The sequence below is a fragment of the Phodopus roborovskii genome, unplaced genomic scaffold, assembly GCF_943737965.1.
Source record: "Phodopus roborovskii unplaced genomic scaffold, PHOROB, whole genome shotgun sequence".
Lineage (NCBI taxonomy): Eukaryota > Metazoa > Chordata > Mammalia > Rodentia > Cricetidae > Phodopus > Phodopus roborovskii.
In genome coordinates, this window is record NW_026125540.1 from 5307342 (window position 1) to 5331418 (window position 24077).

General features: G+C 44.6%; 1 protein-coding gene across 1 annotated transcript in view; it reads right to left on the reverse strand.

Annotated features, from left to right (window-relative positions):
- Nucleotides 1-19543, reverse strand: part of Setd7 (SET domain containing 7, histone lysine methyltransferase) — a 38351-nt gene extending 18808 nt beyond the window's left edge. The window contains exons 1-3 of the mRNA XM_051176910.1: nucleotides 18967-19543; nucleotides 9937-10066; nucleotides 633-834 (exon numbers count right to left, since the gene is read on the reverse strand). Coding sequence (XP_051032867.1) covers nucleotides 633-834; nucleotides 9937-10066; nucleotides 18967-19006 — 372 coding nt within the window. The 5' untranslated portion in view covers nucleotides 19007-19543. The remainder of the gene's footprint in view (nucleotides 1-632; nucleotides 835-9936; nucleotides 10067-18966) is intronic.
- Between the last annotated feature and the right edge of the window lie 4534 nt (nucleotides 19544-24077).

Below are 24077 nucleotides of genomic sequence, written 5' to 3' on the forward strand. Positions count from 1 at the left end.
TGAGGACAGCCTGGTCTACACACTACATTTGAGGTCAGCCAGATTACACAGTGAGAGCCTGTCTCTCTCCCTATATCCCTATATGTATTTCCCCCTCCTTTTTTTTTTTTTTTTTTTTTTTTTTTTTTTTTGACAAAAGATCTCTCTGCATACTCCTGGCTGTCCTGGATCTCACTATGTTCTGAGAGTAAAGGCATGTCATCATACCCAGTCACCCCTCATATGCCCTCATATGTATTTCAACAATGAAATGTCCCACCCCTTCTTTCTACATGAAAAAGGAGTTAAAAACAACTTATCCTTTCTTTTATATCTTTGGTTGTGAGCCTAGCCTTTAACGGCTGAGCTATCCCTCCATACTTTATAAATGGTACAATAAAACTAGTTTGTGCCAGTGATGAGTAAGTACTCAGGAATATGCTATGAGTCAGAAGAATAATTAATAACCATCTAAAGCCTAGTCATCTAAGTCACGGAGAACAACAACAGCAGGCAGGTGGGCCTCAGACATTCTCATCTGCAGCGACTGATCTGTGGCTTCACAATGAATACATTTTACTGTTTATCAGGAGGAGTCAAAACACTGTCTTCAAACACATTCCTTTCCCTCAGAGCGACAGGTGCCAGCTTACTGGGTAATGGATCCAACACACTCCATGTCGAATGTTGTCTTTGTATTGCCCCTTGAAGATCAGCCTCCCGTCGGTGTCATATTCCTGGGCAGGTCCATTCAGCTCACCATCCACATATGTGCCTTGGAGAACACCTCCATCCTCATAGGTGTAAACACCCTGGCCCTGCAAGGCATCATCCACATAATATCCTTCCAGGGTGCTGCGAGGCAAGGGAGAACAGAAAAGAACAGTCAGATTACACAGCACTATCCATAGTTTGTTCTCTCTCTCTCTCTCTTTCTCTCTCTTCCTCTCTCTCTCTCTCTCTCTCTCTCTCTCTCTCTCTCTCTCTCTCTCTCTCTCATATGTGTGGTGGGTAGAGAATATCTTGTGGGTTTTGGTTCTCTCTTTCCACTGTGTGGGGCACAGGGATCAAACTCAGGTTATCAGGCTTGGTGGCAAACAACTTTACTCTCTGAGCCATCTTAAAATAAAAGATCAGGTCCGAGGACCCACATGCCCAGCTCTGTGTCCACCCTTTCATGTATTCAGGACATGTGGAATTCCCGTGGATGGCTAGGGATGGCATGCAGAGAGGTGAATAATAGTTGGTGATGTCGGCTCATTGGTAGAGCATTTGCCTAGCATGCCCAAGCCCTGGGTTTGAGGAAGACTTAACCTATAATCTCCTAATTCCTGAGAATCTTCTCTCTTTTTTCTTTGCTAAAGGAAAGAGAGAAAAAAGCCCCAGGTTGGGCTGAGAAAAGTCTCAGCTACCCATGTCTCCATGGCCCGGCAGATGTCCAGCTTACACCGGACACTGGCATTTCTGCTGTTACACTCTATTTAACAGTGAGGAGCACTGTGTGTCTTTCTGGGGTTCTTGAGGCCCTCTTAGATGGCTTGTATATGGGGTTCTTCAGTCACACAGTTTAGCTTGTGCAAATGACCATCTTACTTTCAAGTCACTAGTGTTTTATTCTACAGTAGCAATGATAACTGGCATCCAATCAAAACACTCTACTTTGACTCCTTTGGAAGATTGACAAGGATTCATTTTTGTATTATACAGTCATGTGTCCCTTAATGACAGGGACAGGCTCTAAAAAAAAATGTGCTGTTAGATGATTTTGTCATTGTATGAACAACACAAGTATGCACACACAAATCTCAGTGCTATAGCTGGCTTCATACTGATGTTACATGGTAATCTTGCAGGTCTTTTGTGGCATATGTGTGTGGAACTCAGCTGTACACATATGCTCATGTGCACAGTCATGGACATGCAGGCAGGCCTATACCACCCTACATATAACACATATACATAAAATAAACAAATGTAATTTAAAAATTAAAAAAATGAATGTTAGATATTCAGAAACAAAGACAGTTTGATTAACATCCAGCTTTTAGTCACAGATTCAGCCAGTAAACATTTTAAGGTATTTATTCTATATAATGAGCATTATATAGGGCTCTAGCCAGCATAGTGAACGGGCTAACTACAGCCTAACAGTACTGTCTAGTAAGCAGACAGTGCTCAAGAGGCCACACAGGATAGAACACAATACATACTAGGTAGGCAGGGTAAACACATACCTTATATTGGGACAAGCACACACTGTGTACTGGGTTAAATAGGACAAGCACACATCATGTACTGGCTTAGGTAAGATAAGCACACACCATGTTCCCGGGCAGGTAGAATGCAAAGTGAGACACAGGGTTTGAGCAGCCTGTCCCTGACTGCCTAGAGACATCTTGTCTTATGATTGAGAATGATCTGTAATTATTAAATGAAATGCACAGCCTGAACAGTGACAGCTTCTCATTTCATTGTAATTACACTATTTGTGGTCTCCCAAGGAGATAAATAGTTCTCTTTCCCGTTTGTTTGTATTATCGATGACAAATAGGCTTATTAAATTCATGAATGGAATAAAGTATACTTTAACATAGCTTTTGCATAAATAATCAAAACTCTAAGTTCAGTGAAGCTGAATTAATGAGATTCCACTGTCATTAGATTCACACAATTGAAAAAGAGCCCACTTGGAGAAGGATTGCTAATCAACAGACTGGGTGATGTGTGCAGTGCAGAGAAGGGATTCAGTCATCTCTCTTCATTTCTGGGAGGGATACAGCCAGGTGGTGGTGGCACATGCCTTTAATCCTAGAACTTGGGAGGCAAAGGCAGGGGGCCAGAGGCAGGCAGATCTCTGTGAGTTCAAGGCCAGCCTGGTCTACAATGCAAGTTCTAGGACAGCTAGGGCTACTCAGAGAAACCCTGTCTTGAAACCTCCCTGCTCCTCCCCCCACCCCCCACAAAAGATACAGGATGCCCAGTGAAATCTGAATTTTATTTAGACAGGTTATAAACTTCAGCAGGTGCATATCCCAAATATTGAATATAAAATACAAATATAAAAAAGTTTTGTTGTTGTCTGAAGTTTTAATTTAACCAGTGTTCTCAGTCTTTATTTGCTAGTCCCGGTACCCCATTTGACTTTAGATTCCCAGCAGCATTCAGAATGTTTATTTGGGTGTTGTCCCAACAGACAAGTGTGCCGATACCTCAGACTCATGATCAAATCTAAAAGTCACAGGTCTCTCAGACAAGTTTAAAAAAAAAAAAAAAACAAACAAACAAAGACAAAAACAAAAGCCAAAACAAAAAAACAAAAAACAAACCCAAAAAACCAGCCCAGACTTGCACATATTTTGTGAGTGAAGGTTCACGCACGCCAGGGCTGGCACATGGAGTAAGAGAACAACTTTTAGGAAGCAGATCTTCCTTCCACTGTGAGCTCAAACAAGGCAAGTTACCTTTTTGTTTGTTTCGTTTTGTTTTGTTTTTTCCATACAGGGTTTCTCTGTATAGGCCTGGCTGTTCTGAAACTCACTATATAGTCCAGGCTGGCTTCCAACTCACAGAGACCTATCAGCCTCGGAGTGCTGGGACTAAGGGCAGTGCCTCTATACCCAGCCCTTCTGAGTCATCTTATTTTGGTCTCCGTCCCAACCGAGTCATTGCCTGTTCACCTGTAAGCCCATGCTCACTTCCCTCTCAAGAGAAATGGTCATTTTCCTCTTTGCGCAGCTGATTTACTCCACACAGCAGTTTAAGGCAGGATAGTGAAGTGATCTACAGCTCAGCTAAATTCCAGAGCCCTCAGGGCTACTTTTTTAGGGAAGTAAGAAAGATGCTTCTTCTGCAGTAACTTATGAATGATCCAATTGAATGGAAGAAGGAAGGAATGGGTACTTTTTATGTTAGAAATAAGAAGTAATGTGTTTGTTATAACAAACAAAATAAACTAAGTATCACCAAGCTACAGAAAGTATAGATTTTCACTATTCTTGTCCAAAGTATTAGACTGACATTTTTACGTAAGCATTATATATTCCATTCTCCCTCCCCATCCTTCCTCCCCCTCCTACATCTCTTTTTTGTCACAGGGACTCACTGTGTAGCCTAGGTTAGCTTCAAACCCAGGATCCTTCTGGTTTTTTTTTTTTTTGTTTGTTTGTTTTGTTTTTGTTTTTGTTTCCCCCCTTAATGTTGGGATTGCAAGCTTGTAACACCATGCTCTCCTGTTGTTCGTTTTGAGACACCGTCTCATGTATTCATGAACCCACTATAGCTGAGGAGGAGTGTAAACTCTTGATCCTCCTGCCTCTACCTCCCAAGTGCTGGAATTGCAGACATAGGCCACCACTAACAGCCCTTGCTGTTTTAATTTTGTCTTTTTTATGTGTGTGTGTGTGTGTAGAGGCCAGAAGGGTGTCAGATTTCTTGGATCTGGGGTTACAGACAGTTGTGAGCCATGTTATGTGTGTGCTGGGAACTGAACTTGGGTCCTCTGGAAAAGCAGCAAGTGCTCTTAACCATGGAGCCATCTCTCTAGGCCCAGATTTAATGTTCTTAAGCTGTGCTCCCTTTTAACATTTTGGCGGACTCCTCAGGATGATAGTAAGAAATAACAGAAATGGTCATTGGATTGTTTGATTTCTCTGGCAATGACATCTAAGCAAACAACTGGAAAACTTAGGGGAAATGAAAACATCAGTTTAACTACATTTCTTTCTCCTTTTTACTTTATGAGGTGCTAAGTATTCAAAAATAATTAAACCGGAAATATACCTCCAAATCATGGAGAAATTTAGCAGCTGCTCACCCCAGTTGGTGCGCCTGTACTTCATTTAAATACTACTGTATTTTCATCAACAGTCACCTCTCTAGTGTCTGAATTCACGAAGGTAGTTAGGAAGATTGGCTTTTTCTTCATGGTTTGGGGACTGAGAAGTTTCTGTCCTTTTCAACTCATGGGCCTAACCATGGTTCCTTTTCTCTAACGGGTGTGTCCAACCTGTAGTTTGAGGGCTGCATATGGCCTGGGACAGCTATGCATGTGGCCAATGCCAAATCTCAAGGTTGCTTAAAACTTAAGATTTTTGAGGGGGAAGTGATCTTTTTTTTCCCTTGGTAACTCTATTATATTGTGTTTTTCAAGTATGAACTTTTGTAGATGATAACATTGTGTCCAGTATAGAAGGTTGGGCATACCTGCTAGTGTGTCCTCATCAATATAAGTATCCAGAAAGAAACTCAGATTTGATGGGAGATGTCATTCTGTAAATATGTTTCTCTTATTGGTTAATGAATAAAGCACTGTTGGCAAATAGGAAAGCAAGATAGGTGGGACTAGGAGACAAGGAGGATTCGGGAAGAAGTAGGAAGAGATTCAAGATGTAGGACCTACAGGGTAGAAATCCAGATCCTCTTTCCAGATAAGACCACGTGGAGATACTTAGATTGATGAAAATGGGTTAATATTTAAGACAGAGCTAGCCAATAAGAAATGCTAGTAACAGGCCAACAGCTTTATATCTAATACAACGTCTCTGTGTGTTATTTGGGGCTGGTGCAGCTATGGGACCAGGCAGGCAGAAAAATCTACTAGCAATACAGATTCTACTTTAAAGACATATTTGTAACAAATCAAATTGTTTTGTGAGAAAATACTGTTCTAGGAATTATCAAATGTGACTGTATTATTATCTCATATTGCAAGGCAAAGGAGCCCTAACCCATCTGTTAAAGCTACTTCCAGCCAGCACCTTCAGCCTTCCCAGGCGGGATGGACAAGCAGAGGGAAGCACCTCCTGCAATTCCTCTAGCCACATGCTGGGCACATTTGAAGCTGTTCTTGTCTTCACTTTTATCCTTTCACAGAGGATGTGTGAGGCTAGAGAGTCTGATGTTCACAAAGGTTCAGAATAACAGCAATTAGAAAAATTCTTTAAAAGAACACCCTAAAAAAATGTACTGCTTCAGACCGAATGTTTAGGCCCCTGTTAAATCTGTACATTGAAGCCTTATTTCCCAATAGGGTGGTGCTAGGAGGTGGGATGTTGGGGAAGGTATTAGGTTATGAAGTTAGAGCCCTCCTGCGTGCACTTACTGCCCTTATAAAGAGACACAAAGGAACCTTTCTTGCTCTGACTCCCCTCTCCACCCTGTGACAATATAAGCGGTCATCTAAGCCAGGCAGCAGGTCATGGCCAGACACCAGTCTAATAGCTTCTGATCTCAAAGCTCTCAGCCCTCCAGAACCAGGAGAGGTGAACACTACCCAAAGCAGACATCGTCAGAATTGCAATGTGTGACATTGGTTGGTATCTGGTGCTGAATTGCTTGCTTGATGATGGGGGCTGGGAGGGGAGGAGGACCACACCTTTTGGAGTAGTTGATTGTTGTATGAGTGTAGCAACATTAAAGACATTTGACACTTCCAAGTTTTCCCTAACAAGTAGTCTTCTAGGCCATTGTAATCAATTAAGTTTAGAGTAACATCAGGATTGGTCACCATCATCATCCTCCCCTCCTCCCCAGGCACTTGCCAGGTATGCTATGTCTTCCAAGATCTTTATAGCTTTTCTCATTCAAGCATTTATCCTCATCCTACAAATGAGAAAGCAGGAGTTTGGGGAAGCCACTACTAAAGATGACCCTTTAGGAACACCTTCCATCAACCCACTGGGCTCTTAGCAAGTGCTAAAGCACATATAGTAAAGACGCTGGCCAGGTGGTAGTGGCACATGCCTTTAATCTCAACACTGGGTGAGGGATTGTGGGGAGGGGAGACAGAGACAGAGGCATGTGGATCGCTGTGAGTTCAAAGCCAGCCTGGTCTACAGAGCAAGTTCCAGGAGAGCAGAGCTGTTATACAGAGAAACTCTGTGTCAGAAAACAAAACAAAACAAGACACCAAAACCAAACAAACCAAACAAAAAAACCCCAAAACAACAACAAAAAACCCAACCAACCAGACAACTAAGCAAACAAACTAACAAAAATAGTTAAGAAGTTATCTAAAAGAAAATAAATAAAGCAAGGAAAAAAAGGAAGCAGACCCATCACTATTTCCTCACTTCTGGTCAGAATGGAGTGGCAGATGTAGTTTAAAAAAAAAGGGGGGGGGTTTTCTCTAAAAGTGAATTTAGTTAGTGTTTCATTCCTGCAATCTCAAAACTTGGGAGGTAGAGTCAGGAGTGTCAGGAGTTCAAGATCATGGTGCGCTACACAGTAGGTGAAAGACTATCCTGGGCTACATGCGACCCTGTCTGGGGGTCGGAAGAGAAAGCAAATGAAAGAAAGAAAATATAGAAATGAATTCATGTCAACTCGAACTCTTACTAACTAGGGTACTCCCTAGCCTTAGTTTTTTTCATAAATGAAATGGGATTGTAAGCCCAAATGTATTTATTTGCTGAGTTTGGTTCCAACAAAAGCTCAAAGATGGTCAGGAACACCAATAGAATTTTGCGTCACATGAGAGGCTGGAATGCGTGACTTCAAAAGTTCATTTCCACCCCAGCTTCTCTGAAATGTGATCAAGCACCTTGTGACAACCTGGGGAATGTTGTTGTTGGCATCTGCCCTTCAGCCTACAGGGATCCCTCTCAGCAGGACCCAGCAGGACAGGAAACCAGAGTCAGAAAATGACTTTGGGAGACTGATAGCTCAGTCAGTAAACCATTTGCCTTGCAAACATGAGGATGTGCATCAGTCCCTTAGAGTCCACTCAGAAACCAAAGCCAAGTGTGATGGCATGGATTTGGACTCTCTGTCCAGCCTACTTGGTGAGTGTCAAGCCAGAGAGAGACCCTATCTCAAAACAAACACAAAACACATCAAGATGTGGCCTTCCAAATGGTTCATCAGGTAAAGCACTTGCCACCAAGCCGATGACAGCTTTATCTCTGGCACCCACATGGTAGAAAGAGAGACCCAACTTCTGCAAGTTGTCATCTGGCCTCCACACTGTGGCATGGTTAGCCCCTCCCAATAAATAAATTAATGAAATAAAAAACCCATAAAAAATCAAGATTCGTGGCAATGAGGAACAACAATGGGGTTTTTGTCCTCCACACATGTGCACCACAAACATACACACATGTGCATCATGTATACATATATCACACACATACACATATATATACACACACACACACATATATATACACATATATATACACATATCATACACACACACACATACACACACACACACACACACACACACACGAAAATTACTTGAGTACAGAAAACTGAAGGCATGCAGTAGCAAATACTTGAAAACTAGTTGGTATATCCAGGAAAACTTTGACAATAAATATTTACACCTGGGTTCTACGGTACACAATGATGACCCCAGCACTCTAAGGGATGAGGTAAGAGGACAGCAAGTGTGAGGGCAGCCAGATAACTTGAAACAACATTGAAAAAGCAGGAGATAAAGCTTAAAGATCACTTGCCTGGCATCACAAGGCCCTGGGTTCAGTCCCCAATACCAAAGAATAATCATTCATATAATAAATGACCTCACTTTTATCTTGGGCTACAGACAACATGACTCCCTAATATTACCATTCCACAGCCTCAAAGTAGATGCCTCTGGATTTGTTTGCTGCTTCTTTCTCCTCTCCCAGTTCTAGGCTAGTGACAAGTTCTAGCTCTAGGTTTACAAATTTTGTTAACACTGAGAACAGCTAAACTGTACTAAACATCCAGATTAGAAGTTACAGTCAATCAGAGGTACAGATGTCAGAGCATTCTCAGTACCAGAGAAACATTCCCACAGTATCCTCAGGACCATCCACACCTAGTGCCAGGCTCCAGACCACGTGCACCTGATGGGGAGTCTCTGTCCCTTCCTGCCCCCTAACGGTTCAGTTTCCTGTGGCAAACAGGGAGTGAGTACATTTTGGCACACCAGCTCAAATGCTCAGGGTAGCTCATTAATACAATTGTGCACCAGGTCTGTAAAGCCGGTAGGTAAATACCACAAAATACAACCAACTTGATGGACTCTTTTCCCTAAGAGTCAGTCAATTATTGGCTATCTTTATCTAACTATCAAACACAAAATATGAATATGCTTATGTGTGTGAGTGTGTGTGTGTATGTGTGTAGCCATCTGGATAAATCCTAACTTCTTTTCAGCTCCCACATCCACGTGGTAAGGACTTTACTATTATTGTTTTTAAAGTATCAAGTTAAGAGAAAGTATCATAAAGCACAGTAGATGTTATAGACAGAGATTCTGTACTCAGGAAACTCGCCTTAGGTGGGCAGGGGAAATGAGACATTTTAAAAAATATATGTCGTTGAATAATCACAAAAATAATCTCAGAATAAAGTAAAAATTGTCATTTTCCAGTAAAAGAGCTCTGGCTACATCACCATGGAAATGGAGCAGGAGAATTACTTTTCAGACAGAAGGATTCTGAAAGAGAAGGCACTAATGCAAGGCCTTGAAAGAGACCCCTGGGGACCAGGTATCTAGAGGGCATTGTGTGTGTGTGTGTGTGTGTAAGATGTGTGCGTATGTGTGCATATATGATGTGTAGGCCTGTGCACATGAGTATATGTGAGTGTGGTCCATGGAGGTCAGAAGACAACCTTGGGGATCAGCTCTTGCTTTCCAGCTTGTGTGATGTCATTGAGCTATGTTACAGTTTTTGAACTGTGTTTGAAATGAATCAAGATGGAGCCCCCTGAATCTGGCTTGGCAGAACATCACTACACAGACACATGCCAGGTTCAGCATACCTTAGGCTGACTTTTGCACAACCACCACTGTCATTTCTGGTCACCAAAACCTTACATACATGTTGGCGTTACTCTCACTCACCTTTGCATGAGGGGTATACAGACTTTTAATTGAGTTCTTGCATTTGTATCATTCTTTCTTTTGAAATAATTGGACACCCCCCACACACACAGCCTCAAACTAATCAGAATAGAGAGGGTTACCTGCCATCAAAGAAGAAGAACTTCCCACGTCCATTCTTTTCTCCATGCACAAAGTTGCCCTCAAATCTGTCTGTGGAGGAGTAGGTGACAGTACAGAATCCATGTGGTAATCCATCATCATCCAGGTGTCCTGGGGAAGGAGAAGCACAGGCCACACCTTAACACCAGCCTCAGGATGAAATGCTGTCAGCTCAGAACCTCCAAAGGTGCCCCTTCTATGCCCAGAAGAGGGCATCAGATTCCCCTGCATCTGGATGGCTGTGAGCTGCTCAGCATGGGTACTGGGAACTGAACTCAAGTGCTCTTAAATGCTGAGCCCTCACACTAGCCCCTGCTTCTTCTGTGTCTTGAAAGGACTAAGTATGCAGAACTTGATGTTTTGTATACTTCACAAATGAACACATTTGAGAACGTGGAGTCTGTACCAGCTTGCCTTTTCCCTGGGACTGGGATTTATTATCAGTAGGGCCATCTGCAGCACTGGTTACCACTTCCCAGGCTTCCTCATAGTACTTACGTTTGAAGTGAATGTCTCAACTTCTCATCCTAACTGAAACGTGGCTCAGATGGCACTGAGTTATAGTCTTATTGTCACACCCACTACTCTGCAGTTCTTGCATGTTGCAAACATGCAATATGATTTTATATGTTATCCTAGAGTATGCTATTGAGCACTAGTACAGTCTTGATGCACCATTTTATTTTACACTCAGACAACAAGGGAGAGAGCCACCGTGTCTAAAACTGCCCTTAATTCTTCATTACTAAGAGCCCTTCTAAGCTGAACTTAAGCTAACCCTAAGTTCTCTAGTTTACAAACTCACTTCACCTTTGAAAGTTTAATGGTAGCCTTTCATACCCCCTACGTGTCAGAGGACTTATAAGTTGTAAACGGAGATAAGCATGTCCACACTGCCACTAAAAGTGATCTTGGACCCCAGAAACAGTCCCTATGCTCACCTTTTACCAACTGGTGTTCCTGGTTATGGACCACACAGCACACGTCTGGAGTCAGCATCTAGGCATCCAGGTTCTTTGTTACCACTTACCAGGAACCCTCATTAGCATCCCCATCATCTGAGGGAGTAGGTTTGGCAAAGGTGAGTGAAAATGAAGGCAGCAATACCTCCACTGTCTTTTCCCTTGAGTTAACAAGTGGGATCATGGGTGAAAATATTAAATACTGTGCATTGCAGGGACACTAAATATAAAAATGTGACTTCCAGATGGCTCACTGCATAAAAACACAAACCTTGCCACCACAACAAATTGCTTTAATCTCCCAAAACTTTTATCGTAAGATGATAGAGTACCAGGCTAAGTAAGGATAGAACTTAATGGCAAGTGTTTAGATAGTATGCCTGAGAATGCGAATAATCCCAGCACTCAAAACGAAACAACACAACACAACAAAACAAAAACTTAGAAAAAGAAGTTATAAAGAAAGGAACAGCCATAAAGAAATAAAAATGTTCTTTTTCATTATTGACTTCTGAAATGTTTTACAGCTCTACCTGACTCTATATGGAATGAGTTACCTAGAAAATAGTACAACAATACATGTTATTATTTATTTGTTTGTTTATGTTGTTGTGTGTGCCTGGTTCAGTTTATGTGTGCCATACCCATGTAGGAACCAGAAGAGGCCATTGGATCCCCTGGAATTGGGGTTACAGGTGATAAGTGCTGGGAATTTAACTAAGGTCCTCTTCCAAAGCAGGCAGTGCACTTAGCATGAGCTGTCTCTACAGCCCGTTTATGGCTCTGTAAACACACCACAGCCAGCCATATATGGTTATGGAAACACACCAAAGATAGCCATTTATGACTATGGAAACAAATCACAGATTTCTTTAAACACAACATTTCCCTACAAAGGTCAGCAGGGAACTAGTCCAAAATTGCTTTCTTTTGGTAGAAAAACTGAATTATATGATGTAATTCTGACACTAGAGTCAGGAGAAATAATTTGGACAAGTCTTTCTAAATATCTACTGATGACAATCTTCCATTGAAACAGATCAAATTTACTTTTTTCTCTTTTAATAAAAAATACTCAATATAGAGCTAAAAGCTTTCTCTTATGAAACATTGAAATCAATTAAATGTAGCCATTAACATTCCTATGAATGTACTGTCCTATTTTTGATTTAGGTAGAGATATCAGAATAATTAGGTTAGTCTCTCAGGAGAGTAATTGCTGGTGTGTCGAAAATACTACCACAATAGAAAAGGTTCATACACTTCAGATTTTAAACAGCGGTTGTTAATAAAACTGGTTTTCTTCTTGAACTCAAGAGAAACATGATAAACGTGAACACGGAGGGGAAAGAAACCAGTATAATCCTTCCTACTTTGCTTCCTCCCTTGTCCTATTTCTGAACCAAATACTGAAGGTGTGCCACCCTCTACCCTGAACTCAGATGTGAAAGAAAAACGAAAGGCGAAAGGCGCTGTGTAACGGAAAGCAGGCACAGGTCAGTTCTGACTCCAGGTGAGAGGGCACCCAAATCTCACCCCTGCTCCATTTGGACCCCCTTCTGCAACGACCCAATGGGGAAGGAGCCTCTTCCCTGTTTCCTAGAGGACTGCTGAATGACAGCCACCTCTCAGGTGACCTTGTGCATTTACAAGAAGATATGTGGGCCGGTGGCCATTCTTTGCTGGTCTGGCTGTGTATGCAAGTTCTGAAATCTGTCAGACCTCAGCAGGAATTCCATCTTGACTTGTTTTCTTTTGCATCCTTAGGTGCAGGCAAGGAAAAGCACTAGGAACTAGAGAGAGTATTGTAGGTTTCTGGGCAGTGTAAAACTGTGAAGTAGCTACTTCATACATCAGCAAGGCCAACAATCTAGGTATGGTAGGTGAAAGCTTGCATTTTTCCTGCTGGGGATTAGAAGTTCAAGGAGGACCTCAGCACACAGCAAGTTTGAGGCCTGCTTGGGCTGCACAACATTCTGTCTTTAACACAAAACACAACAGAACAGAAGGGAACAGAACAAATAGCCCCAGTCAAAACAACGACAACAAAAAGACTTGCAAAGCAGAAAAAGCCAGGGAACAGATTAGATTGTTACAGTCCTGTTGCTTTGGTACATTAGTGCTGTGAGAGATCTCAGCACAGTTCTTCAAATGCTGCTGGGACAATAATGTTATGTGGTATCATAACCTTAGCAGCTAGCCTATGGGCAGGAGGCTACTATCCAGAGAAGAAAACTATGAAGCTACTGTTTGGGGCAGTCAGGGGCTGGGCTAAATGCTTTCTTGTTACCTAGTTTAAACCTCACAACAGATTACTACACGTTACCACATGAACTGCAAGAGCATACTGATCACTCTAAATGTAAAGCCCCTGCCTCAAACCCACCAGTTCACTTTCTTCCTTGAGAAAGGCAGACAAGATGGGTGTTCCTTCTTGCTGATGGCAGAATGAGGTAGCTCTAAGAGCTGGAGGTACCACACAGCAGTTAAAGGCTTTCTGCTCTATCCCGAGGACAGTGTTCCAGCATCACATTGGGCTGCTCACAAATGCCTGCAAGTCCAGCTGCAGGGATCCCAAACCCTCTCCTGCCCTCTCAGGGCACCAGCATAGGCTGAACAGTAGGGGTAATTCAAAAAAGAAAGTAAAAGAGAAACTGTTTAGGGAGACAAAGGGGCGGGCAGGAGACTAGGGGACAATATATTCAAAGCCTATGAATACATAGGCTTACATAACCCAGTACCAAGTATGATGAAAGAAAATATATATTTTAAACAAATCAATGTTTCAAGTTTTATGAGCATGTAAATGACTATGCACTATTGAGCTAAACCGTGTACTGTGATTTGGTAGCTTCTCATATAACTTCTCAACTTAAAAATTGATCTTTCAGAAAAAACAAAGGAAAACGAAATCACTAGCAATGCCCAGGCTTCTTATAGAGAAGTGCAAGGAGTCTTTGTGGGCTGGCTGCAGAGGATTGCCAAGACTCTCCACATCAGACCCTGCTTGCGAATTCCTAGCTCTTGCCTGTGTTGCCTAACTCAGTGTGGAAACTCTAGTCTTTGCTGAAGATTACAGAATGCGCCGAGTCAGCCAACCACCTTCCAGCCCAGTTCCCACTACACAGAAGGTGGGCACCAGGCCCAAACATCATGCCAAGTTCACTGGAATGACCACTTTGTGCTAATAACACAGCTCCAGCAATCGAGCCACCACAGACAGACTGAATGGTAGCCAGAGAAACGAGAAGTAACATGCCTCATTTTCCCTCATTTTGTTCTAGTTTTCTCTACCAGAAGAACAGAAAGGTAAAAACTTCCCCCAATGCTACCTCTGAGCAGAGTTTTTTATTTTTATTTTTCCTTAACTTGATAAGGTTAGTCTGTTATGATGGGCCCCCGACGCCTCCCGTTTACACAGTAAGATCTGACAGTGTCTATTTCCCTTAGAACAAGAGACCCCAACCTATGCATACTGCTAGTTTTGCTGACAAAACACTGCTCCTCCCCTCCTCCCCCACAGAAGTCATTTAAGAAAAAGCAAGCTTGTTAATGCAAGGAGTGTGCCTTTTTCATGATGTAGTCACAGTGGCTTTGGAAGGCACAGGAGCTCTAATGCCAGCTGCTGAGGGTGGTAGTTTTCATGTGACCCACATGGAATGGGTGCAGTCAGAACACAGCACACTGTCCCAGACACACACAATAGATACATGTAAGAGACAGGCAGGATTGGACAGTTGCTAATAAAAATAATCCGTACTGTTTTGAGGTGATTGGAACAGTAGAACATGGAGCTGCTTGCTTCATCTTGGCTCCTTGCTCCGAGGACTCTGATAATTTCCAGCCTTTTTTTGTGTTTTTCTATCCTCACAACTGCACATCTAATGCCACAAGACCCTCTAGGTGATGGCCTCAGTTTTTGTTTTGGCCCTCCAACTACCTACCACATCAGACAATCAAACTTCCAGCTGAGCAGAGCTCTGGCCTGTCTTCCTTCACTCCACAGCCTCCTTCCAACATACAGCCTAGGCTCTTGGCCTGTGACCCAGCTTCCTTTTCTTATTTGCCCCTTGTGTATCATTTCTTCTTTCCAGCCCCATGTTTCAGCTAGAGTGAAAGTATTTTCTGGATGGGTCAAACAATTCCACACCTCTCTCGTTCACTCACCAAACTTCACTCTCTACCACTGCCTGCCACTTCTCCAGGGAAGTCTTATCCCATCTACTCTGGGCTGTAATTGTGAGCCTCAAGGTGCTCTTGCACATGTGTGTGCATGCATGTGTGCGTGTGTGTCCATGGTTCCTGTAGAGACCTGTTGTTCAATTCCCAGCACCTATATGCTGGTTCACAGATGTCCACAATGCCAGCCCCAGGATGCACATGATACACAGATGTACATGCAAGCAAAACATTCATATACATAAAATAAAATAATAAATCTAAGCAAAAAAATTTTTTTTTGGGGGGGATGCTTTAAAAAGGTAAGAAGATATATGGTGGTTCATGCCATCATTCTGTATTCAGGAATTTGAGGCTGGAGGACTGGGTTACACAAGTGAGTTCCAGGCCAGCCTGGGCTACATAATGAATTCCAGGTTAGCCTGGGCTACAGAATGAGACATTGTTGGGAAAGGAAGGAAAGAGAAGCAAGGAAGGAAGGAAGGACAGTAGGACAATTGACAAAGGAATTTCTCCAGTCTAGCCTGTCTCCCTTGTTTGACAGGTGTTCTTAACGTCTTCTCTAAGTTTCTCTGAAAATTGAGGATAATATAGTACCCACCTCCTAAGACTGGATGGATAATGTCTGAGAAGCACTTAGCACAGACTCTGCACATAATAAGAGCTAAACAATTACAGAGATGATGATAAAAATAGCGTGACAAGGAAACCAGTGAGAAGACAATGTGTATGCAGAGTTGAGTAGCTGGCGTCGAAGCATCAAGACACCCAGACGAGTTTCTATTTAGGAAAGGATCACAGCCGTTTATACCAGTTCAGAAATATGTGTTAGATTTTAAGCAAAGAGTGGTGCAAAGTGCCAAGGCCAACAATATCTGGAGAAAGACCCAAGGATGCAGTTTCCTGCAAGTACACACTTGCTCCAGGCACCCTGAAAATCTCAGCCTGAGATGGGTCAGAGTGTTGGTACCCACTACTGGTGGTTGTGGTTTGCCAATGTGGGTGCCAAGGACCAACTCCAGGTCCTCTGCAAAAGCAAATGAAATGCTGTTAAGCACCAAGGCATCTATCTATCCAGCCCTTTTCTCTATTTTCTTTTCTTTCTTTCTTTCTTTCTTTCTTTCTTTCTTTCTTTCTTTCTTTCTTTTTTTGAGATAGAATGTAACTCTTGGTCCAGGCTCTGCTGGTCTAACCCTGTTAGCTGTCTCCCAGTCTTAAGTTATCTGTTCCCCTCAGCCTTCCAAGTAACTGGAACCACATGAATGCCCCACTATTCCTGATTTTTCTAAGGGCTTTAACATCTTAAAAGTTACTTTTGGGATGGGGTATGTAGCTCAGTGGCATATTGCTTGCCTAACACACAGAGCAAAATAAATAAATGATATTTTGTTGTTGTTCTTTTAAAAATTCAGGTATAACTGCTCACACCTGTAATCCCAGCACTTGGGTAGAGGAATGCTGAAAGTTCCAAGCCAGTGTGGGCTACAGAGATCCTGTTTGAAACAAAACAAAATAAAACCACAAAAAGCAAAACTAAAGTTTCTCTACTTGTTTACTTTTAGGTAAAATTGAATGACTGCCCAAGGCATGCCCGGTTTAAGCCTGCTGTTGTTGCATAATTATTAATGGTGCCTTTGTTGCTCAAATGAACTGATTAATAATAACACTGTCTGCTCATCCTATATAACAAGCCTCCCTGTTTATGGAAAGAAATTTCAGTGCTTCGAATCCACTGGAATAACTCATAATCAACATGGAAACATACTTTTAAAATTACTATTTTGAGACTGGGTCTCAGGCTGGCTTTGAATTTGCTATGCAGCTGTGGATGACCTTGAACTCCAGATCCTCTTGCCTCCATCTCTACATGCAGGGCATACCAATGCTAGGAACACACATAGCAGGGCTCATTTCCAACACAGCAGCACTAGGGAAGGTGGCTCAGTCTGGGGCACTCTGAGATCAATGCTTTGTTTTTCAAATTTTAAGTAAAAACAAAAACAAGTTAAGAGAGAGAGAGAGAGAGAGAGAGAGAGAGAGAGAGAGAGAGAGAGAGAGAGAGAGAGAAGGAAGAGGGTCTGGAGAAAGGCTCAGTAGTTAAGAGCACTGGTTGCTCTTCCAGAGGACCTGGGTTCAATTCCCAGCACCCACATGGCAGCTCATAATTATCTGTAACTCCAGTTCTAGGGGATCCAACACCCTGCAGGCAAAACACCTTAGCACATGAAATAAAAATAAGTTAAAAGACTAAAAATATATTGCTAAAAAAGGGAGGAATGAGAGCAACACTAGCAATTTGTTAAGAACTTCTTTTCCTATGATAACAGAAAGGCAGAAGAAGGCAGTAACTGGAAAGTTAAAGAAGACTTCCTGTGGCTGATTCCTCTGGGCCTTACTAAATCTCAACAATGAGTTTACTTAGAGAAATATAAGCTCTGTGAATTTACAACATTTCTAGTCTCTTCTAAAGTTACAAGCATAACCATGCACTTTAAAATTGTTTTTTAAAAACTAAATGAAGAAATAAGTTTTATAACTTAAATTAGAATGGATGCCTTTCCAAGAATTCAAAAAAATTATTCTACTTCATCTCACTCTAAGTCTCCAGCAGCCTGTAAAGCAGTTATGTCCATGAGGCCATCAAAATGGGATTTCTTCCAATGTAGCACTAACAAATGCATATCCGTATGTATTGTGAAACACGGCCACTTTATTTTTCTTTATCGTTTGTCAGAACCTGTTTATACAAATGAGATCAAAACCAGATTCAACCAGCGACTTAAAATTATTTACTGCGATGCGCCGTTTAAGAAATCCCGGAACAACACTACTCAGTCTTGCAAAACATCACGGGAACATTATCTGGGATAGGGTAAAATAAATGATAAATACTCTAAAGAGTGTTTTACAGTGTTCACTGTTACAAAATCATAACCTCTCAGGACACAAACAACGAGATTGTATAACGTCCCCACCGTATCTTTTAGAAGTTGGGGGCTAAAAAAAAAGAGGCGGAGAAACTCAGCAAAAACATAGTGGCGACAAAAGTCGGGGGAGGGGCGCTCGAGAAGGGGCGGAGAAACCTGACACCCAGGCGGTGATATCACCCTCAGGCAACAGCTCGGAATTCAGAAAGTTAAGTGTCACCCTGCAATTTTATTCCCGGCTCCAGCGTCTGCACCCCGCTCGGAAGCAGGGAGGGGGAGGGAGCGGGTGACTGAGTTCGCCTGGGGGCAGCGCAGACCCGGGTTAGCCGCCTCCGGGTGGCCGGGGGTTCGAGGCCGGTGGGGAGTGCGGTGGGCACTATGAGCAATGATTTCATCTTTTTTTTTCCCGGAGGATTGGCCGGGGCTGCCATGTGCCTGGTGTGCAGCCGGGTACGTTGCGATGGGAGACCCACCTAGACGCGGCCCTGGTGGCCGCGGGATGCAGCGACTCAACCAGGAAAGGGCAGGCGGTCGGAGAGGGGAAGTCGAGGTGGCTGAAACGCAGCTGCTCCTCAGAGATGACCCGCCTCAAGGGACTGCCCTCCGGCGCCCTCCCCTCCTCCATCCCCCTCAAGGACCGAGGCCAAGGTTCTGGGGCAGCTTCGCAACTCCCAGAGAGGATGCTGCTGTGGCCGGTCGAGATGCAGGGGGCGAGCCTTCCTAGGGCCGCGGACCCCGCGGGGCCCCATTCCCCGCCTGTGCCCCGCCGCGCCCCGCGCGCTCCCGGCGGCGTGGCGGTGGCAGTGCAGCCCCCTCCCGACCGGCCACCCGCTTAGGGACCGCGGTGACCACCGGCCCAACCCGGCGCGCGTCGCAGACCTACACTCTTCGCGCCCCAAGCGCCTCCCCCAACCCCCAGGTCCTGGAGAAATGCCGGTCGTACCTTCCACGGCTTCCTCCACCATCTCGTCGTCGCTATCCATGGCGGCTGCGACCCTGCCCAGCAGCGGGCCGTGCGGCCGGTTCCCGTCCCTCCGGGTGCTCGCGGCAGCTGAGAGAGCGCTGGGGCTAAGCCCTGCGAGTTTGGAGGAGGAGGAGGAGTAGGAGGGGGAGGAAGAGGAGGAGCAGTCGGGGCGGATCGTGATGCCTCCCCCTACAGTCCTTTCAATTCCTCGGCCTGCCGCGGCTGCGGCAGCCGCCGTCCCTCCTCCCTTCGTCCCCGGTCCTCGAGACTCCGGGGTGCAGCCGCTGCTGCAACTTTCTCCTGTGATACCCCCTCTTTGTTATGGAGCAGCTGATCCGCTGACATCACCCGGCGCCGGTGCGCTCCCTCCCTCGTTGATTGACAGTTCCCTGTCCTTTCCCAGAAGTGAGGATCTTTAGAACCGAAGGCGCTTCGGGGCCGCGCTGCCTCTGCTAGGCTCTGCTAGGCTGTGGGCAGGCCCGGCGGCGGTTACCTTTTGGCTTGGCGCGCTGCGCGACAGCCACGCGGACCTGGTCGCCGCCGGCTGCTCGATAACCCTGGGGATCGCGGGGTATCCGCCCCGGGGTTGGAGGGGGCTCGGAGCGCAGCTACCGGTGACTTGGAAATGCGCCGCGCAGGGTTTTCCCACTCCTGTCCCCCTCCAGGATAGCTAAAGCTCACGCGGAGCTAAGGAAGCCTTTCTGATGCTCCCGAGCCTCGACTTCCTCTCGCCCTTGCGCTCCCACTTCACCCGACTTGCCACCATCCGGAGCTACAAGGTGCCTGGCACACAGGAGCGCAGGTGCCCCCTACGGCCCAGCGTCGCCTCCATAAGCCAGTTTCCCAGACTCCAGGGAGCGACCTGAGCTCCGGAATCGGCCCCCCGACAATACGTTCCACCCAGGAGTCCTCAGTCTCCACCCTCTTTCGCAACTCCAGGCCCCTGGGAAGATCCAGGAATTCACCAAACGCAGATGGCAGCAGGCTGGTAATCAGGCCTCAACCGAGGCTTGGCAGGTTCCCTCTCGCTCTTGTCTTGGAGATGGAGCCACCAAGTGGAGAAAACAGGAGCCAGGACCCTGTGTCTAGTGCGTCACCTCTCGCCTTCTGTCCTGTATGTGTGATGTCCCTAGATGTCTTTCTGGTTTTCCCAAGAGTCAAACACTTCGCAGATTCTTGCGTCTTTGAGGGAAGAAAACCCGGGTTGCCACCCCAGCCACTTAAGAGTGCCATTATAGCTCTGCCTCTTACAGGTGGCAGTAAAGGACCGCTTTAAATAGCGGGTTAAACGGATGCAGATGTACAGAGTGTACCGTGTACCGTGGAATTACCGGGTGCCGGTCTGGCCTTCTGCCAAGAACAGCTACCGCAGCGGGTGGGAGGGGTGGAGCAGGAAGCGAAGAAAGTTGTTCCATTTGATTTGAACAATGAATGAGCCAGGATTTCAGAGCACTTCCAACGCCCGGGAGAGTCAGCGCCCTCAACTTCTTCCCCTCACTTTTTAAATGTCCCCCCTATTTTTTAAAGATAGGGTCTCCTGTAGCCCATGGCCTCTAACTCACTATGAACAGGAGGATGATCTAGAATTAATAGTCCTGCCTCCACCTCCCCAGAGCAGCAGTAACAAGCATCGGCTAGCATGCTGAGTTTATAGGACACTGAAGAGTCAGCCCAGGTTCCGCCACACTAGCAAGTACTCTACCAACTGAGCTGCATCCTTGGCCATTATATCAGGTTTAACAAACAAACAACAAATGGGCTTGGTGGCGCAGGCCTTTAATCCCAGCAGTGGGTAAGGAAGGCCGAGGCACACAGATCTGAGTCCAAGGCAAGCCTGATCTATACAGCGAGTTCCAGGTCAGTCAGGGGCAGAGAAACCCTGCCTTGAAGGGGAAAAAAAGCATCTGAGAGAAAAATTATAGAGATATTAGCCCCCAAAACTATCAAGAAGTTTAGCTACATGCTGTCTCATTTAGAAAGCAGAGGGTGGTGGAAGATCAGTTAGGGTTAGTGACCCTCAGCTGCCCACATACCAGGGAGGCCGCTCTAGCTCTCACCTGCCGCTGTGCCAGGGAGGCTGCTTTAACAGTATGGGTTCCTCTTACGTCCTGGTCACATCGGGAGAGACTCCTCCGGTTTAGACTCCTTTGGACCTTTAGCTGAGGTTACACCCCTGTAGGGTCCTATGGCTCAGACTACATTGTTCTGATGTCTTCCAGACTGTCGTGATACCTATCTTAGGCTTGACCTCCTTAAGGTCTTCCAGGACAGATACCTGGGCATACAGATACCTGGGCTACACAGAAATCTGTTCCTGCAGTGAAAGTTGAAAAAGCACCTTCAGACTATAATTTAAATTTTAATTAGTTATAAATTAAAATTTAATTTAAAATGACTTTTAAAAAGATTTTATGTGTATGTGACACACATACACACACACACACACACAGAGACACTGTGTGTCTCTGTGAGTAGATGCAGTGTGTATGAGGGTACCTAAGGGGGCCAAAGAACCCAGGATCTGGAGCTACCCACTGTAGTGAGCCCTTGGATATAGGTGCTGGGAACCAAACTTGGGTCTTCTGGAAGATCAGCAAGTACTCCTAATTGCTGAGCCATCTGTGGCCCCATAGTACATCATTTTCCAACTACAAAAACAAAATTTTACTGAGTGTATGTACATATATATGAATGTATGTTCATATGTATGCCTATGCACATGTATGAGTGTGTGGAGCCAGAGGACAACTTCAGATACTCTCTTACTTGCCTGGAACTCACAGAGTAGTCAAGGCCTCAGAAACTCACCGGTTTCTGCCTTCAGAGGAGCTGGGATTACACCCATGCTCCTCTGAATTTGTCTTTATTTGTTTTAAAGCATGCATTCTGGAGTTTGAACATCTCCCCAGTCCTCAGTTCGATACTTTTTTGAAAAGGCATTTATGGCTTCATTCCTTTCAGGTTTTGAGCTTTATGATAGTTCCTCTTATTTTCAGTTTTTAAATATCACCACTTTCCTTATGCATGATGCTGGTGTCCAAAGAATATTAAATACTCATCTCTTTCAGCTACTGGACAGTAAAGATGCTGGAAACTGAAGAAAGAAGCAAAAATAACATAGTTCTTCCTGAGAAAAGAGTAATGTCAGGGCAGGAAACATCTCAGAACTTAAGTGAGACACAGGCTCATGACAGGAGAGTATGTATGGGGGAGGGCTGGCTGAGGGAAGGGTCTGTCACAGTGTTGCTTCTTGTCTTTGGTTTCAGAGGAGAATGTCTTTTTGGAAGAGTGAGCTTTTCCCAGTCTGTTTTCTGAGCAGCCTACCTCTGTCATGGGTCTTCCCTATGCTATTTTGACAGGGTCTGGGACCAGTGCCCACTCCCCCCAGCTTGCAGAAATTTGTCTTTATACCTGGAAGAGATGGGTGGAGAGCAGCCAGAGCCCTTCTGGATTGTTGCAGGACTAGGAGAGAACTCACCACCTCTTCCCACAAGGCAGACTGCTGTCAGGACAGTGCATCTTAGCTCCCTTACCATTTATCTTTCTCTGCTCTAGACCACAAATTTAGGCAAAATGTAAGCTGGTTCCCTTTTTGGGTGTTTGAACCTTTACAAATGGTTTTTGTGCTAAGTCTCTAGCCTGACAGATCTTTATTTGTAGTCCTAGAACCCAACAGAGCATTTGGAACTAAATGTAGGATGTTTGTTCGGTGCTGAATTTTCCTCAGACTTGACCCTCTTCCTGTGATTTGGCCAAGCGCTTTGTTTCAGGACAGGTCTGAAGGGCATCTTTTGCGTTATTCTGCTGGCCCCATCAGTCATGTTCTTTCTTATAGAGCTCTTCATTGAGAGCTCGTTTTGGTGAACTCTCCTTCCATTTGGTTTCCCACCAGCTTCCCCTGTCGTCATCGTCCTCTGTCCCTACCAGTGGGGTTATGAGCTAAAAAACCATCCCCATCCATATGGCCCATCTCTCCAGACTCAGTGTGGGAAACCTAAGTCCCCCCTCCACTGTCAAAAACAATTAAAACAGCCAGCTACTTTGAATCATGTCCCCATCCAGGCTTTCCCCAGAGAACTCAGGATTCATTTCTTTGCAAAAGTGATAGCACTGTCACAGTAAATATAGTTCTGTGATCTTCCTGTATTTAAGGCACTTCCGGTATCCAGGGTAAACAAGCTTGTGGGTTAGCAGCTGTGGATTTGGAGGAAAGAGCCAGCATGGCTTCCCTTGTCTTGGTGGTTAGTGAAGAACCACTCTCACCCTTCCCCAGCAGGTGGGGACAGGAAGACTCCAAGCATCCTTCAGGTCCCGGTGCTCCTGGGAGTGTAGGAGCTTCCAAGGCTTGACACCAGGAGCTCTTTTGAAAACAATTATTTTATCTATGTAAGTGTATGCCTGCTTGTATGTGTGTGCATCAAATGCATGCCTGGTGCCAGTGGAAACCAGAAAAGGGCATTGGATCCCCTGGAACTGGAGTTACAGACTCTTGTGAGCTGCAATCTGGGTTCATTGGAGTCGAACACCGCTCCTTTAGAACAGCCAGTGCCTCCAACCCTAGCCAGCAGCTCTTCCTGCTGCTGTTTTGATTATTATTATTTTTTTTTGTTTTTAATGGCTGATTTGGACCTTGTGATTACAGGTGTGGGGCTACCACCTTATCTAACCCAATGAAGTGAAGGGATTTTTTTTTTAATTTAAATTTTATTTTCTATTTTTTTAAAATTTGTTTTTTGAGACATAGTCTCATGTAACCCATGTTGACCTCAAACTACTGATCCTCTTGCCTTTAACCTGTGAGTGCTGGGTTACAGGTGTGTGCCAGGACCTGGTTTATGCTGTGCTGGAGATAGGACTCGGGCCTAGTTATATCACCACCCAGGAACTTTTTTTTTTTTTTTTTTTTTTTTTTTTTTTTTTTTGAGAGAGAGGGTTTCTTTATATTGCTTTGGAGCCTGTCCTAGAACTCACATTGTAGACCAGGCTGGCCTGGAACTCACAGAGATCTGCCTGCCGCTGCCTCCCAAGTGCTGGGGTTAAAGGTGTGTGCCTCGAACACCACACCGGCAACCTAGGAACTCTTAAGCAGT